At 38.2% G+C, this 17,899-nt stretch overlaps 1 protein-coding gene across 7 annotated transcripts; it reads left to right on the top strand.

Moving 5' to 3' along the window:
* Window positions 1–445: 445 nt before the first annotated feature.
* On the top strand, window positions 446–14,849 carry MTX3 (metaxin 3). Of its 7 annotated transcripts, XM_027605787.2 has the most exons (10): window positions 446–540; window positions 1,048–1,117; window positions 1,504–1,580; window positions 2,545–2,637; window positions 3,196–3,378; window positions 3,522–3,598; window positions 4,092–4,249; window positions 5,522–5,610; window positions 7,386–7,596; window positions 8,250–14,849. In XM_027605787.2, exons 1-10 carry the CDS (start codon window positions 460–462, stop codon window positions 8,255–8,257), a joined length of 1,047 nt encoding a protein of 348 aa, XP_027461588.1. In that variant the 5' UTR covers window positions 446–459; the 3' UTR covers window positions 8,258–14,849. The 7 variants fall into 7 exon arrangements, 6 of the variants coding, with proteins under 6 accessions (XP_027461588.1, XP_027461591.1, XP_027461590.1 ...); XR_003522102.1 differs by lacking the exon at window positions 7,386–7,596 and having other exon boundaries at window positions 4,628–5,610; window positions 8,250–8,309; XM_027605790.2 differs by lacking the exon at window positions 7,386–7,596 and having other exon boundaries at window positions 4,092–4,159.
* The last annotated feature ends 3,050 nt before the right edge of the window (window positions 14,850–17,899 follow it).

The raw sequence follows: 17,899 nt of genomic DNA, 5'->3' as shown, positions 1-17,899 counted from the left end.
AGCCAAATATATGGGGTAAGGGGTTGAACAATTATTGAGTGCCTATTGTATGTCAAGTTATTTCTCCCTGTGTCATAATTTCAAACACAATAATCCTGCCTATTTTACACATGGGCTAATTTAGGCCCAAGGTAGTAACGTTCCAAGGGTTTGGAGGACACTAGGCATCCAATAAATATTTAAGGACTACCTGGAGGATGTATCTTAAGGGCCAGGACTCTTAACGATTAGGCCAGGTTGATTCTAAGTGGGCTTCTATTTTTTACTTATTTTATTATTTTTTTAAATTAAATTCGATTAGCCAAGGTAAATGGGCTTTTAACCCCTCCACTGATCCTTGCCGCATCTCTTCACAGTCCAAAGGTACTCTTCCCTCCCCCTCGCCCCGCCCCGTGTTTCAACGTGCCGGAAATTGGGCAGTTAAGTACTTCCGGTGTAGCAAAGGTCGGCCCCGGCAAGATGGCGGCCCCCTTGGAACTCAGTTGCTGGGGAGGTGGCTGGGGGCTCCCATCGGTGCACAGCGAGTCCCTGGTGGTGATGGTGAGGCCGCCCCGCGGGCCAGGGCGCAGAAAAGATGGGCGGGGCCAGAGGCGCGAGGCTGGCTGGCCTGGTCTCAGCCGCTCGCCGCGGTTCCCTGCGGCGCTGCAGGGCCCAGAGTGGCCGGGGCGCTTCTCGCTGCACCGCACTGGGTTCCTTCTCCTGGAGTTACAGCCTGGCCTGTGACCCCGCCGAGGTCTGGCGGGAGAGTCAAGGCTTTCCCGCTGGGCTCCGAGTCTTCTCAGCCTTGCAGAGCTTTTTGGGCGGTGGAATGAAAAGCCAAAGCTGGGTGCGCGCACGCCCCGCTCTGCATCCCCCAGACCTTTGGGGAAACAAAGTCCCCGAAAGATGGGCATCTGGCGCGCGGGTCCTCGGCTAGACAGCCGGAGAGGGACACAGCCCGCGTGTCAGGCGTTTCTGCTTTCGGGGGACCAGGCTGTAAAGTAAAGCTGCTCTGCAGATTTGCACTACGTACTCAGTCTGAGTGTTTTATTGCAAACTTTGTTTCAGGCTTACGCCAAATTTTCTGGTGCACCCTTGAAAGTCAAAGTCATAGATAACACCTGGAGAGGTTCAAGAGGTACAGTGTAAACATTTAATACACCTTTCTGCTCTTTTTTTAAGTGACTCCCCCCCCTCCCCGAATTTAAAGCTGTGAGGTATATAGCCATGGAGTACCTTGGGATTTTAGTTTCTTCTTACCATGACCTTGGCTGTATGTTGCTTATAGGTTGATCATTATGAGTAATACTTTAAAATACAAGCCAGATCGATGGAAATTACGAGAAATGACAATGTTCTCCAGAACTGCTTTGTGAAATTGCAAAAAGCTAAGATGAGCTTAACTCATTTTCCCCCTCCAGATGTGCAATTGGTATAGTTTTTAGGGGATCGGAATCTCTCCAGAGGAAATAGAAACGTTTCCTAGTATGTAAACTACAAAAAAATGTATGTTTTTGATTATAGGAGATGTACCAATTTTGACAACTGAAGACAACATCATTTCTCAGCCTGCAAAAATACTAAACTTTTTAAGAAAACAGGTGGGTGCTTCCTTTTTAACATGTTCCCTGCATGTTACTTAAAAACAACAGAAACAAAAACATTGTAAAGTTTGGTTTTTAATTTTTTTTAAACCAAATCAGATAATTGGAGATACCTCAGGTTTGATATAAAACTAGACTTGAGAATTACTACTCTGACTCATGAGTTGTATTGTGATTTGAAAGTCATATAATGAGGTATACTCAATTTATACTTTCATGTATTTTTTTGGATTTGATTGAAGTTTAGACATAAGCAGATTCAACGAAGCCATCTTCACTCTTATGCTTATTGATATGATTGTCAATTTAGTCACAAAGCTGCTACACACTTTCTGCTGCAGATGACATCTGAGTTCCCACCAACTAGCAACTATTTTATTTTTAAAAAACACTTTAACTGGAGAGTTGCAATTACATGTTTCATGAAGTAATGTATCTAAAATGTGTGAGCATGTAAAGATTTGTATAATGTATCCAGAATATTTAAAGATGTAAAGATTTTTATAAAAGCAAAGTTATAATTGGTTTTGCCAATACTTTTCTTCAAAAAATAAGTCCTCTGTCAACAAAATTTAGAACTGTTTTAAATTGGGGGTTTTTCTTTCTTTTCTCATGGGGAAAAATGTAACCAATTAGAACTTCTTCCTTATTGTTAAAAATAGTAACTTCTGTTTATTAAGTTTGTACTATATGCCATGCACTAAACTAAACTAGCTCATAAACAATCACTGAATAATAGCAGTTAACAAAAAGAGCACAATATTTATTGACCTTACTGTGTGTGCGATGTTGTGCTAAGAGCTTTATTTGCATTAAGCAGCATTTGTCACTGAATTTGTATGTATCGTTCTGCTTTTTAATATCATATTTGCCATTTTTGAGGAAGAATAGGAATCTTTAGCCTCACTGTTTTGGGATGCCCTTGACTTCTCAAGTTTCTTGGTTTTATATTTTTTAATAGAAATATAATGCTGATTATGAGCTCTCAGCAAAACAGGGGGCAGATACACTGGCTTACATTGCTCTCATCGAAGAGAAGCTTCTTCCTGCAGTGGTGAGCATTGGTATTATAGTGACCTACAAAAAATATACTTCAGTCTGTTTATAAGGAACATAATGAAAAAGGCTTAAGAGAGGAAATTTCGTTTATGTATTAATCTTGATTCTTTTGTGTTACTGTGAAACTGGATTGTTAGACATTCAACTAAGACATGAAACAATGAAGTGAAAGATAATGTCATTTTGGAAATAAAAATTATTTATGGAAGATGGAGTTTGTTGCTCCCATGTATAGAATTTAGCTAACTATAATTCATTCATTCAGTAAATATTCATTGAGTGCATATGTGCCAGGCCTTGTTTTGGGTGCCTGGTATATAGCAATCAACAAATTCATGTATTTAAAATCTTGTTGTATCCTTGAGTCGTTCTAATTGGGAAAGTTGTATGAAGCCACTTTATACAAAGATATTTATCAAAAAACTTTCACATTGATTGGATGACCTTTCTTTTAATAAAAGAACATGCTTGTGGTGGGTTTGATTTTTTTTGTTTTTTTGTTTGTTTTTGTTTGGTTTGGTTTGGTTTTTAGTTGTTTTTGTTTGTTTTGCAGCTTCACACATTCTGGGTTGAGAGTGACAATTACTTTAGTGTGACAAGGCCATGGTTTGCTTCACGAATTCCTTTTCCCTTGAGTTTGATCCTGCCTGGAAGGATGTCTAAGGGAGCACTAAATAGAATTCTTCTGACCAGAGGAGAGCCTCCCCTTTACCACCTCCGAGAAGTGGAAGCTCAGGTATGGTTGGGATTACTTTCAAAGCAAGGGCCCTCCAGAGGAGGGACAAGAGAGACAGCAGAGATGAACATACCTAAATGCCTGCCTAAAAGGAGTTCTAGAGCATCCTTCCTACTTTTGAGTTGTAATTTCATCCTTATTAGATATACAGAGATGCCAAGGAGTGCCTAAATCTTCTGTCGAACAGATTGGGAACATCTCAGTTTTTCTTTGGAGATACGTGAGTGCATTCCCTTACAAATCATTTTGATGTTTTGTATGCATATAGTCAATGAACAGTTACCTAAAGCAAGTCCTCTTGCCCCCCCCTTATGAGTTTTTTACTTTAAAAAAAGATTTAATGGATTACTCTAGTAAACTTTTTCTATCCATGGTAATCAAACATGGACTCAGTGTGCTATCTGTGTGAATTTAAAATATCTAAGGCTATTCCCACCCTGTCTCCTATTTGTATGTAACACTTGTGAGTAAAAATGCATCTTTAATTTATAACTTTTCTTCTAAATAAAATAAATGGTTAGAATATTAAAAAGAACTACTGAACAAAACCTTCATTACATCCTTTTTATAAGCTAAAATGTGTAGTAGATCTTTTAAAAGGCTATATCGTATACTCCAGAATTGGCAAACGTATTTGAGAAAAAATATTTTTAACATAATCCCAAGTTAATATTTCCTTATGTGTTTTTAAAAAATCCTTAATTTATTTTTAGGCCGTCTACCTTGGATGCATATGTGTTTGGTTTCCTCGCGCCCCTTTATAAAGTACGCTTTCCTAAAGGTCAGTTACAAGGACATTTGCAACGGCTCTCCAACCTGTGCCGCTTCTGTGACGACATCCTGCACAGTTATTTTAGGCTTAGTCTTGGAGGTAAACTGGCTTCTCTTCAGCTAATCTGTGTTTGCCTAGAATATCTGCATATTCTCATACGGACGTAGAAGCAAAATTAATGACTTATTGAATACGTGTGTGTATTATCTTTAAATGTTGAGTTATAGCACTTGAAACAGTTGCATTTTTCCAAATTTATTCCCATGTGTTCTACTTTAAAAAGAGAAATAGATATTTGCCTTTGGTCTATTCTTCTAGATTTTATACATTTCTTTCCTCTTGTTCTTCTTTAAATATTGCCCCTCTAAAGTGGATCATTTTCTTCTAAAAGTTAACCACAGGTATTTATTGAGTCCCTGTTGAAAGATAGCATTTATCCTAATGCAAATGGGCAATTATTTTAAATGTTGCTTCTAGCATTTTCCTGCATGAACAGAAATCAGCAGCAGATTGATTTGGGTGAGGTACACTCCCATGATTCCACTACTTGAAAACTGATTGCATCAGACTGGAGGTATTGTAAATAGAGGGTACCCGTTACTTAGGATATGATTCCTTGGGAGTGTGGGGCCTTGTGCTTTAGTGATCGGGATACGAAAGCTGTATTGGGAGAGTTGGCAGAAATTGTCCTTTTAACAGACAGAAGTTACAAGGATAACTGGTTTAGGGACAGTTTATTTTTCAGGGTGGGTTATGTGTTTTAGAGAGAGAGAGGGGTTAGCAGTTTGAGAGTCATGAAACTAAGTAACTTTCAACCTTGTTACTCTGGAACAGTGATTAGCAAACCTGGCTAGAGGACGAATACAGAATCTTGGCTCCTATTTCTGATTTACTAAATTAGAATCTCATAGGGATGGAGCCCAGGAATCTGTATTTTTTAAGTCCCTCCAAATACTGTTGATGCCTGGTTGATCGCTGTTTGGGAGTCGCTGCCTTAGAAAGCTATCCCAGTTGTTGTGACTAAGGGCCTATTTGGTATGAGTGGGGAGAAGGAACGACTCTAATTGGAGAAGGAAATGAGGACTGCTGTGCTCATTTACTAATTACTTTGGCTAACTGTGTAACACTTGGCTGTCTGCTTAATAGACAAATTTAGTCTTTTGGTTTAGGGTTTTAGTTTTGGAGCATTACCATCCCTCTTAACTTTGCCTTTGAACCCATAATGGTTTTTCACTTTGCCTGGTTTTATTTATTTATTTTTGGTGGGTGGCGTACTTGGGAGGGTGGATAGACTCAAAATTCTTTCAGTCTAAACAGCTTTAAAGACTTTCAAAATTTTCTGTCTTTCTGATTTCTGTCCTGGCTTCTTAGGCATCTCTCCTGCTGGACAAGAAACAGTAGACGCAAATCTGCAGAAACTCACCCAACTTGTAAATAAGGAATCCAACTTGATTGAAAAGGTCAAGTTTATTTCAATCATTATTTTATAGTAGTTTAGTATTTTCCTTTCTGAAATTAATATTATACCTTTAATTGTAAAGTTAATATGCATTAACTTTACCCTCTTAGCTTTTTTTAAGAGTTTATTTTTTCATTAAGCTGCTCAAATATACATTTATTAAAGTTGTACGTAATATAGTGTTTCAAAGCCAGTAGTGGCCTGATTACTTTGATAGTGGTATTGGGTTTACTTTTACCACATAAGTAGTAGTTTTTCAAATTAGGAGACCCAAAAGTCTGGCCTTAAAAAAAGAAGACAAAACCAAAACACTTCTTACTTGTCTGTTCTGTCTCTGAAGGTTAATAATGTCTTGAGATCACAAGTACCTGTGCTTGTCCTTTCTTGTTATTAGCACTATGATGTCTTTTTCTTTCTTCTACTTAAACTGTGTTATTTTTTCTCCTTCCTTTCCTTCTCTGTTCTAAATGTTGCCTATGGGTTTTCATCAGTGGGAGTATTTTGCCACTTTGGGGTTGCTTATTTGATGAGAGAGAGATATTGAGGAAGTAGTAGGGGAGATAGCCAGTAATGGAAATTTTAAAGGTGATTCTAATTGAAAAAAAATACAAGAGAGTTAGGCATTTTTCCACCAAGTGTCTGATAAACTTGCTTTTTTTCTTATACCAGTGCATGATACTTTATTCTTCCACTAACTAATGAGGCACTGTGGCCTAATAATACTGGTTCGCAGTTTCTGAGGTCTCTGTAACCGGCACCGAGTTGTGTGAGCTTTATGAGTTGTCTCACTGAATCCTCACAATAGCTCTGTGTGCACAGCTACTCTCTCAGCCCTGTTTTACAGATGAGGATACTGAAGCTTCAAGAGTAGTGTACGTCCCCTACCCAGGGTCATTCAGGGGGCTAGAGGCAGAGAGGGGATTTGAACCCTGGAGATTGGATTCCAGCATGGGCTCTGCAGTTAGTCGGTTGCAAATGAAGGAAATACATGGAATTCTGAATCCAGGACTAGTAGTATCAGTAGCCAGAAACCTCTGCCACTCTCTGGAATGACCCTTCTGTTTCTTGTTATAATAGTTCATGTATTGTTAGAACATGAAAAGTGAGTAGGACTGAGCAGTAAAGCTGTAAAAGACCAGTACTAAAGTTTAGGTGGGCTGACTGCACGCCAAGTTTATCTTCTTAGCCCAACTCAGTCAATCCCTTGAGAGGAAATATATTGAGTGTTAAGTGTAGGTAGTGGAAAGATTATTCGGATTGTTTTAGACACTTAACCGCTAGATGAGGGCCATCCAGTAGAGTTTTCATTTTCTCTGTGTGGCAATTTCATGACAGCCATGTAGAGGGAACCACGAGATACCTGCCTGTGCAGAAAGGGGACCCAAGAGGCCCTGTGACCACTCTGTACACTTCCATCTTGGGTCATCATCAATATATGAAAGTTCCCTAACTCTAAATCGGGCACTCTCCTTTCCACCCCTGTTTCATATCTGCTCTTCAGTATGGTTCACTGTTGGCTATAAGATGTTAGAGCAACAAATCCTATTGGCTACTACAGTTCACCATTTGGACAGAAAATCTAGAGCTTAAAAAAAGAAAGAGTAATATTTGAGGAACTTAGTTCTTGCAAGAAAAAAGCATGACAACACAACTGATTCAAGTTGTTCACTGGGAATACTTTTTTCCATTGGCAAATTAAAAGTTAATCTTATATTCTCTTTGTTTTCCTGTAAGTTGCATGTACCTCTGCTGAGACATTTCCTCTCTGCTATATAGGAGCATCTGGAGAAGATAAGAGAGAGTTTTGCTCTGTACATGCTCAAAACTCTAGAAAAGTCTACTTTTAAAGTGGGTAATCAGATGCTATATGCTGTTGGTTTGGTATCCTTGGCGGTGGCTGCTTTCCAGTCTCCTGAAGTTGAGCTGACAGAGAGCTCAACACCAGGCTCTGAACCTTGCACTCTATTTGTGGCGCTCCTGCTTAAAGGTAGCTTCCTAAGGTCTGACTCGGGTTCTAAATAATCCCTCTTCTAGAGTTTCCAGGGATGCTAATGTCCTCCTGAGGGGAGTGAAGGTCATTTTCACTGAGGCACTGAGGTCTAATTGAAAGGACAATAGTATTGGAATAAGAAGACCCGGGCTCTAATTTCAACTCATGATACTAGCTTTGCAACCTAATGCAAATTTCTTAACCGTGCTGAGCTCCGTTTTGCTAATATGTAAGATAGGGAATGGTCATCTTCCATTTTGCCTTCACAATCGTGTTGGGAAGATCAAAAGAGGTACTGTACATGAACATAATTTGTACACTGGGGAGCTCAGTGTGTCAGAAGTATTGCTTTTACACTTACTATTGGAAGACTTCTTAAATCAAGTTGTGATCTGGTTGAGTTCAGTAGAATATTCATTTTATGGAATTACAATAATTTGTGAAGTCATCAAAGATGAGCAGTATTGCTTTTATACATATACTGAGTTAGCTGGTATTTGAGGTACAACATTTCGAGTTCAACAATCGAGAGATCACTTGTAAGAAAAAGGTTTCTCGAGCAGTCCTGGAACCACAGGGTTCTGTACTCTTCTAGGCTGTAGTTTGAACGGGGAGACCACCGTCAAATGTACCTTTTGTACATTCCACAGATGGATGACAATCTTCGCCAAAGCCCTCAACTTCCTCCCCGGAAACTGCCAACACTTAAATTGACTCCAGCAGAAGAAGAAAGTAATTCCTTACAACGGCTATCACCCTGACAGTCATCACGCTTTGTGTCCAAAGTCATGATTGTTGCAGTCGTCTCTTACACTACCTGTGTGAAGGCAAAAAGAAAACGCCATTAGTAGGTATAAGGAAGGCTCTAAAAAGAAACTTTCTATGACATCTAGGTTCTCTTAATTAGCAAGCTTGTATTTTAGCTTGGCAGTGCACTTTAGATCACATCAGAGTGAATGCTAAATGAACTTGGGGGTAAAAAACCACATTGTACTGTATATTTAAAAGAAAAAAACAAAAAAACAAAGAACGCTGCCTTAATCTCGGCAGATTTTTGCCTTTAGTTCACATGTTGCTGACCAAAAGCTACAATTCTGTTCTGAATGTGCACTCTTATTTATTCAAGTTAATTTATTTAGTTTTCTTAGAACAGTTTGAATATCTAATATGTGGCTCTTTGAGGCTTTTTTTCTTCTGTTTAGAAATTTGATGCCAATTTTAGACATTAGGAAAAATGTAATATTTTAGTATTCTATTTACTTCAGTAGAAAAGCCTGTATTTAAACAGCAACGAGGAATGTGCTTAATTATGCTCTCAGAAGTGTAATCTTTTGGGGGATCAGTACTATATATATATATGTCTGAGATATATATATGTATCAAAGGTGGTTACATATAATATTCATCTGACTATATGCACTTCACTAGAACATTGGTATTTGCTGATGTGTTCAATATAAGGCTAGCAAGGACTCTTAGTTTATCGGACCAATGGCAGCTTTAGACCTATGTATTTGTAGTACATTTTTAACTCTAGTCCTCTCTTTCTTGGATTAATTTCAGGAGAACTGAGTATGTTGGTCATCACTTATTATGCCAGGCTGTAAAGTCTTACTGAAATTTGCCCAATTGTCAGACACTACTCGGCTACAGTAATAGAAATACCTACTGTGTGCCTGGACCAAGTCCATCATGCTTGGACCAGTGTTCTTTCTTAAGAAGACTGTCACATAATCAAAAGCTTTATGGCAACTTATTATTTTCCATATAGTTTAACTACAGTTTAAGGATCTAATGGAATATTCAGAAATAGTGGTAGTTTTTAAAGAATATTTTCTATTTATTGTTTGCCGACCTGTTAAAGGATTTGCTGTGCAGGTGATTTTACTTATAACAGAATCTGTCTAATTTTAGTGGCTGAGGTGCTTCTGTTGTCCTAAAACCACTTCTGGGGTTTTTAAAATATAGGATCATGTTTTTGATTAGTGTCTCAAAAGATTACTATGGTGCTCAGCAAATCTTATCACGTCGTGCAGAAACCCCCATGTTAAGAAAATAGCTTTGTAGTCAAGAGACTCACCTAATTTGAGCTCAGTGGAGCTCAGCTGTGTTTGACCTAAATCCTCCCAATTTGTTCTGTATTTAGGTAGCTGTGGATGCAGGAGTCTTTAAGTCATTGTAAATATTTTTTCTTGGAAGTTTTAATTAAATGAGAAACAAGGTAGTCTTCAAAATCTTGTTCATCTGTTTGGATGTATTTAGGGAAAGTAACTAATGAGTTTCACATTACGTCTGCAATGGGTTTGTGTGTTTTATATTAATATCCTATTAGATTCCAGCAATCCAAAATCTGTATGAATATTCTATACTGAAAATCATGACCATAGGACTTTATCGTCCTCTGGGTTTGATATATATTGGAGAAGGGTGGTCAACACATTAATCAGACATCTGTTTATGCTTTAGTTAGGGTTGGTCATTTTCAATTATGGTTTATATTAAGCCTTCCAAGAAGCATTTGAAGTGGCTTAAAATTGTCAAACATAAATAAAACAGGACAATTAAAATTAGTTTTGGGAAAAATAAAAAATGGGGGAGAAAGAGCTATACCAACCCTAACAGATTCTAAAATCAAACGGTAAATTTAACTCCCAGGTTTCTCCATGGGCACAAAAATAATACTGGCTTATGTAAAGTTTTCTGTCAATGAAACGACTAATATCCATGCTAAGGAAAATGTGTTTAAATTTTTATAAGAATGTAGAGATCGTGTTCTTATGACACAGAATTCAGCCAGTAAGTGTACTGTAAACGTTTCACGTGTTGAAAGTTTAATCAAAAGATAGCATTTTAGAATAACATATTTGTCATTTTTTAGTAGAAAAGACAGCTGTAAATATGACTTCCTTCCTTTTGGTCATTCCTGCTTTGAATTGCCTTTAGCCTTGCACTACAGAGGCTAGGATGTTTCCAGACTACCTTTCCTAAGATGCAAAATGTGATTTAGGTAAAGTGAGTGTTTATACGTTGGGCTACTTAGTTGAGCATTTTTGGGATAAGCCAACAAGATGCCAGGAAACTATAACTGAGCTTAAAGCACTCCAGGGATGACACACAGCTAGGAAGCTCTTAGAAAGGAACAACTTTCCAGATTGGGCAGTGAGCTTGTGATCAGCCTGTCAGGATATGCTTTGGGTAAAGTTTGAGTTTCTGAGATAAATGGTCCACAGTGTTTAACAAAATACTGTGAGCTACTTTCTTTAGGACGTGATGGTGGAATATGACCAAAGGGACTATGTTTGTGTTTATATTTGTTGCTAGTATAAGATTAGAAAATCGGTCAGATAATTCCCATAAGATAAAGATCCTCCATCAACAAACTGCCATCAGTCATCCATAAGACTGACCATTTCTTTGAACACTAAAGACACTGTAAAGAGCATTGAGGAGAGTCATTCCTTCACAGTGGTTTTTTTTCCCCTACAAAGATTGGCACTGACAAATTTCACCGTAGGTATGTTTGTATTATTTTGGGGGTACTAGAGAATTCAAGATTTTTACAATAAATCCAAAGCATTTTGATTTGCATTTGCAATTTCCATTCATTTAATATTGCTAGATTTATTAACATGAAGGAATAAGGGAGCTTATTTCAATCACAGCTAAGTTACAATTTTCAGAAGTCTACAAAAACTAGACGTCAAAAGAGGCAGAAATTGGTAACAGTGATAGAATCTCAGAAAACCAATTTTTTAAGCTGCCTTCATGTGATAAAAATGGTTTTTGAAGTCAGCAGTATGTTTTCCTAGAGCCTCTTCCAAGAATATACATTCATCAGGCCTATTAGATTTTTTGACATTTTTCCATAAACTGTCAAAAGTGTTAACCCTTTAAAACCAAAATATAAATACTTAAAGACAAGAAGCTGAGTGATGGATATACAGTCTCTGTATGATTTTTGGAACTTCTTGTGAGTCTATATTTCAAAATAAAAGGGTTTTAAAAAATAAATTTATTATCTACATAAACTGTGATTTAAATCTAATGATTCAAACATAGTATTTAGTATTCAATTCCAAACACATACTATAAATTAAATATAATTTACTTCCTTACGTTTAAAGAACACCTCAGGTTTGTAATGAATGATTATCTAAAGATTTGTTTTGCCTTACCAGAAAAGAAAAAACAACAACCTAAAACCAAGAACTCCATTTCCTTATAAAATATCCTATGATTTTATATTTGCAGTAGTATCTTCTTCCCATGGTACCTGGGTTTACTTTTTAGGATAAAATACGTTAAAAAAAGTTCTTCTGTGTCTTCATGTGGTGGTAGTTCTTTGCTTTGCCATGTTCTCTCTAATTATACAGGGTGACAAGACGTACGCTAGGACTGGTTTAATGAAGAAAGTGCAGCATGTGTCTGTTTTTTGTTCTAAGCTCATAGGGATTTAGTAATTGACTTTGTCTTGGTTTGGTTATTTATATAATTGAAATCCTGAGCAGAACCACTGAGTATAATTTGGGTTTTGATTATGGTCTTTTGTATATGTTGTTGGCATTAAGAATTATCTTTTGCCTTTTTTTTCTTGTCCAGCTCTGTGGAATTTACATTTGCTCTTCAATGTTTTCATATTTCCTGAATAGAATATTAAGAAATTTGTTGTTAATTACATGAACTAAAGGTTTGTAATCCTCTTACCCTCAAAGGTTTAACTGAAGTGTCATTAGATCTTTAAAGGGCTGATTTTCACAGAGAGTAAAGATGAAGTTTTGGGTTTTTTTAAGGGCTTGCAAAATATTTTAGCCCCTGTTGGGATATAGTTAGAGTTTGCTAGGAAGCCCCAAATCTTGTTGGGATGTTGTGTTTGCTAGAAGCCCAGGTTACCAGCCCTAGACTTAAAACCACAGCGATTGAAGTGGAGAGGTATTCTCAGAATCAAAAAGCATACAGAAATTATTTGTTCCAGATGAGGAGGCCCATGATTACTAATGAGAATTAACATTCTTGAATAATGATATAAGAAAGGGTAACTTTGAGCTGGGGGAATGTTGCGAGAGCAACATTCTTAGCAAAACAAAGTAGTTTCTTTAAAAAAAAATGACAGGAAAACAAGTCTTTGTATCCTGATTTTATTAATTTGAAATTATACTGTAAGATTTTTTAAAAACCATCTTTTAGTTCCTTGGAAAGGAGGTGTGTTTGGCAGATTGTATTGTTATGTGAATAGAGGGTTCTATGGCCAAATGAGTTTGGGAAATGCTCGGTTAAGTTACTGTAGGCTGGGGCGCCTGGGTGGCTCAGTTGTTGAGCGGCTGCCTTTGGCTCAGGTCATGATCCCAGGGTCCTGGGATCGAGCCCCGCGTCGGGCTCCCTGCTCCGCGAAGAGCCTGCTTCTCCTTCTCCTGCTCCCCCTGCTTGTGGTCCCTCTCTCGCTGTGTCTCTCACTGTCGGATAAATAAAATCTTAAAAAAAAAAAAAAAGTTACTATAGGCTTTTCTGAACCTTTGTGTGGTTTCACTCTCCGAGAAGGGCCTGTATTGTATACACTATTTCCCTGATTTATTGTATTTGGTTTTGGGGGTTTTTTTGTTTTTGTTTTTTTTAAAGTAGGTATCTTCTGGGATTTGTATTCTGAGGAATATACTTAGGGAAATGCTGCCCTGGAGTGTTTTTGCTTGTTGGTGCTAATTGCAAAGGTTTGCTGTTGTCAGGTGCCCCTCTAGTGAGTGGTGATAAAAAAAATGGGAAGATAGATTAGGACTTCCTTGCACCCTGCAGTTGGTGGGAGGGGCGTGGGTTTAAACAGTTGGGTTACTTAGGCACGTGTGAGGCCCCTGGTCAGCCCCAGGCCCCAGCCCCTTTCCCTAGAATCCCAGCTGGCTTGGAACAGCTGTACAGGGGCATGACCTGGTGGCTCCAGAGAACTCAGCAGCTCTTAGGCGTCTCCGAATAGAGGGAGCCAACTTGGAATTCCAGAACAAATTTCCAAATCATTTTTGGCTATGCTTTAAAAGTGCCAAAAAGGTGATGGGATTCATAGCATTAAAGTCACAAGCTGCTTATTTTATACCTATATAAATATTCATACATATATATATGTGCATATAGACACACACTGTTGTAGAAAGTTTATACAGTTGCTTCAATGACAAAGCAAAAGAAATTTAATGTTTTCAAGCTCTATTCTAGTACTGAAGCCACGTTCTAAACAAGGATTGTATGTTTGTATGTAGATTTTCTAGGATGAGGGTTTACAGTTTTCATTAAATTCTAGTGGTTTCTATGTCCTAAAAAATTTAAACATCACTAGGCCTCCAAATTTCAGAGGACTAAGTTTATTTGATTTCATTTCAAAGTATAAAACGGGATCACTAATCAGGTGTAAGGATGCTCTTTGTTTCTTCTCTGCAGTGTGTACGGTTGCATATTTGGAGCTTCACACTTTGGATATATATTTGATAGAAAGCTTGCCTTTGGTCTTGAGTTGTGTAATGGTGAACATCTAGCCATGTGAAAAGCGGTTGGATCTTTGTTCTGATTCTTTAGTTTTCCTCATGCAGATTCAGAGAAATGCCTTTTCATCATTTACTTTACGTATCCCAGATTCTTGGAAATCAAGAAAAATGACTTGTGAGAGTTTGCATCAGTCCTCAGCAAGTCACGCACTATAGAGAGGGTTGTGCTGACCACTCGTTCTTTGGACTGCAGGCTACTTCTCTTGCAGTGCTGGTGTCTCTTTCTCAGAGAAGGAAGGCTGTAACCGGGCTTTTATGTTAATTGCATAAAGATGAGCTTTATTCTGCTTTTGACTCGATGTTTTAGTCTGTATAATAGGAAATAACATGTTTCCATTTTTCTATTCATCTTGAAATGGAAATTTGAGGTGTTTGTAATGTAACTTTGGCTTTCTAGAAGATTGACAGCAAAGAAGATTAAGAAATATCTGTGTACACATACTGGTTTTGTTCCACCAAGCCTATCTTTGGTAAATATTTTAAACATCTGTACTGGTATACAAATACTATAGTTTTGTTGTAAAGTAAACATCTTAAAATAAGCAATGTTGGTCATTATTTAAGTACTCTAGTCATGCCTAGTGTGAATATATTTTACTCAGAGATTATGTATAAATACCCAGAAGTGGTAATGATGATCAATGTTGTAAAGAACTTATTCTGATAAATGAGAAACTGGATACAATGTCAAAATAGCTATTTTCACAATAAAATCTCAAATTGCCTGAATGTTTATTTCTCATTTAAGGTTATTTATTCCTTGAGGTAAATATTTTCACTGGAAAGAATATTTGAGTGGTTGAAAGTGGTTATTCAGTGCTGGGAGTGAACTCAATAGGAGGCTGTTCTTTATAAGATGTTTATTCTTTCTCTGATGAGTTGAGATCACTTGTGCTCTTTTTACCCCATGCTGAGGCAGGTTAGAGGCTGCTCGCTCAGCCACCGATATGGAAATGACTCAGCTCACACAATTTTTCAGGGCTACAGTTAGCTCATTCCTTTGGCCCTGTAAGTTTCTCTTAAATTTTCCCTTTTGCCCACCTATACAGTCCAGCGATGTTCCATGTAACTGAATGGAAGACATACACTGAGGGAAAATGCAGTTTGGGTGAGGGGTTGGGGTACGTGTGAGGGAGAAGAGATTCATGTTTCTTTGCTGCCCCTCCCTTTATAAATGGGGTAGGGTATATGGGTATAGAGAACCCCGTTAGAACTTTAGTCAAGTAAGGGCAGCTTCCCTGAGGGGGTGAGTGTCTTTGTTAGTAGAATTAATTTTTTTTTAATTGAGTATAACTTACATATAGTAAAATGCGTCGATCTTCCAAATAGAGGTGTCAGCTAAGTAAGTATTTCTCTCACACGAAAAGCTGGCTACATCATTTTTGATACTTCTATCCCCAAAGAACACAAATCTTAACTGCGTATGAACTTTAGGTTCTAGGTGGAAGATTCCTGGGTAAATTGAGGTGGTTAGTAATGCTTTCTGCAAGAGAGCGGGAAAGAAGAGTTGCTACTGTGGAATAATGGAGGAACGCGAACTCTTCGGAGTTCTAAAGCTGAGAACCACACAACAAAGATCTCCAGAAATTTTGCTTCTTAATTGCTCAGCTCAGGGGTTTGGCTTTGGTCTAGGGCTGTTTGGGGACTCTTAGTATGATGGCCTTCAGTGGATGGTAGGCTATGACATAAACCATGCTCTCTCTCTCCTTTGCCACTAATCGCAGCTATCTGCAGGAAAACTTTTACGTTTCACCATCTTGGGATCTTTTCTAAGTGCGTCTCCATAGGAGAAACACTGAGATAAAAGGGAACCAGTAAGATCACTAAGTGTGGCAGAACATGTTTGAGACAAGCATATATGACAACAAGAAGGAAAGCGTTGGGGAGGAATATAAGGATTTGTCTTACTCAAAAGCATCTTGTAATTAAGTTCCTAGGTGTAGAGAAAGGAGAAACTAGTCCCTACTTGGTCAGACAAGAGCTTCAGGGGAAAGAATGAGAAACCATGCTTCATTTCTCCAGGTACCTTAGTCAGCCTCCCGGAATGCGTGAGACATCTGTGATGAAGACATGAAGACAGCTGTGCATATCAAAGACATTTCTAAGCAACTTGAGGCTCCAAAAGTTGTTCTTTTCCAAGTGAGACAGAGGCTATTCTCTTTATCCTACTTTTTGAGTAAGCCAAGTGAAAACAAAAGGAGAAATTTAATGTTTATAAATACAATGAAGGATTGGTTCCTCAGCTCCTACTTCAGGGAAGGTGGTGCTTTTAAGAATTCACATTTGGAAAAAGGCAATCTTTTGGTATAGAAGAAAGTATGACATTGTCCAAATATCACAGTTAAGACCAAACAGACTTCAGTTTTAAGTTAAATGCATAAAGCTAACCGACTTATCTGAAGACTCTCAGCTTGTGCCTATTCTGATATGTGTCCCAGTTTTCTCTGGCGGGGGGGGGGAGGGGATTGCCTTTTTCATTTAGTGAACATGATTTAGTTTGTATTACATATAACAGCCAATTTACAGGGTGACTACTGCTAAAAGAGGTCAGTAAAGGTTAGAAAAAAGTGTGAAGGGATATAGTGGGTGCAGAAATGAGGAGGAAAAAGAACCCAAGAGAAGGAAACTCTAGATATGATGTCACTGGGGCTCTGGGGATGAAGCTGGAGGGAATGTAGAAAGACGATGTTAAGAGTTAGAAAGCCCAGCTTAACACAATATACCAATTGGTGATTTTGAGCAAGTTATTTGATTCTTAGCCTGCATTGCCGTTTATGCAATGCAGCGGAATAACCGGATCTGAGCGTATGAACAGTTTTATGTGTGTTTTTTTAAGTATGTATTTGTCAGAGAGAGCACAAGCAGGGGAAGTGGCAGAGGGAGAGGGAGAAGCAGGCTTCCCGCTGAGCAGGGAGTCCAATGCAGGGCTCGATCCTAGGACCCTGAGATCATGACCTGAGCCGAAGGCAGACGCTTAACCTACTGAGCCACCCAGGCGTCCCAAGTTTGTTTTTTTGTTTTAATTATTAAAATTTAAAAGCTACCCCCAAAGCCCCACCTCTTATGAATAACCTGTGTTAACATATTGGCATCTGTTTTTTCAGTCTTCTATTGTCTATACACTCACATACACAATCCTGTATATATTGTAATCCCATAACATGTACCATTCTGTAATATGCTTTCTCATTTAATAGAAAATCTTGTAGGTCATTCCATATTCTATACGATTTTTTAAAGGCTCTGTGCAATTTCATTGTATGGATGGAGCACTGTTTATTTCATTCCCTGGTGATGGAGGTGAAGGTAAATTTCTCTGTTAATGGTCCTTGTTACATATTATCAAATTGTTTCTCAGGAAGCCTGCACCACTTCATCTTCTGTGCCACCCCAGGTAGGGGAGCCTGCATTCTTGCAACCTTGCGGGTTTCCACGGTTTTCTCTGCCTTCACCACGTGAGAGGTAAAAAATAACCTGTTTATCTATTTAACATGTATTTCTTTGATCACTGGTAAAGTTGAGTATTTCCCCATATGTCTATAGTCCATTTGTACTTCTCCTGTGAGTTGTCTATTCATCCTCTGCATAAAAGGCAAATTATTGAACTTCCCTGAAGCCCTGTTTTCTTAGCTGTAAGATGGGGTTTCCATGTGGTCTAAATGGGATAATGTTGCACATCCAGACCATGCAGTTGCTCAACAGTGTTATTTCCTTTCATGTTCTTTCCTGGATTAAGAGCTCCTGGAGGATGTGTTTCAACTGTACATTCTCCACAGATC

The sequence above is a fragment of the Zalophus californianus genome, chromosome 5, assembly GCF_009762305.2.
Source record: "Zalophus californianus isolate mZalCal1 chromosome 5, mZalCal1.pri.v2, whole genome shotgun sequence".
NCBI lineage: Eukaryota > Metazoa > Chordata > Mammalia > Carnivora > Otariidae > Zalophus > Zalophus californianus.
The sequence above is the reverse complement of the archived record's forward strand: the minus strand, read 5'-3'. Positions and strand labels throughout refer to the sequence as shown.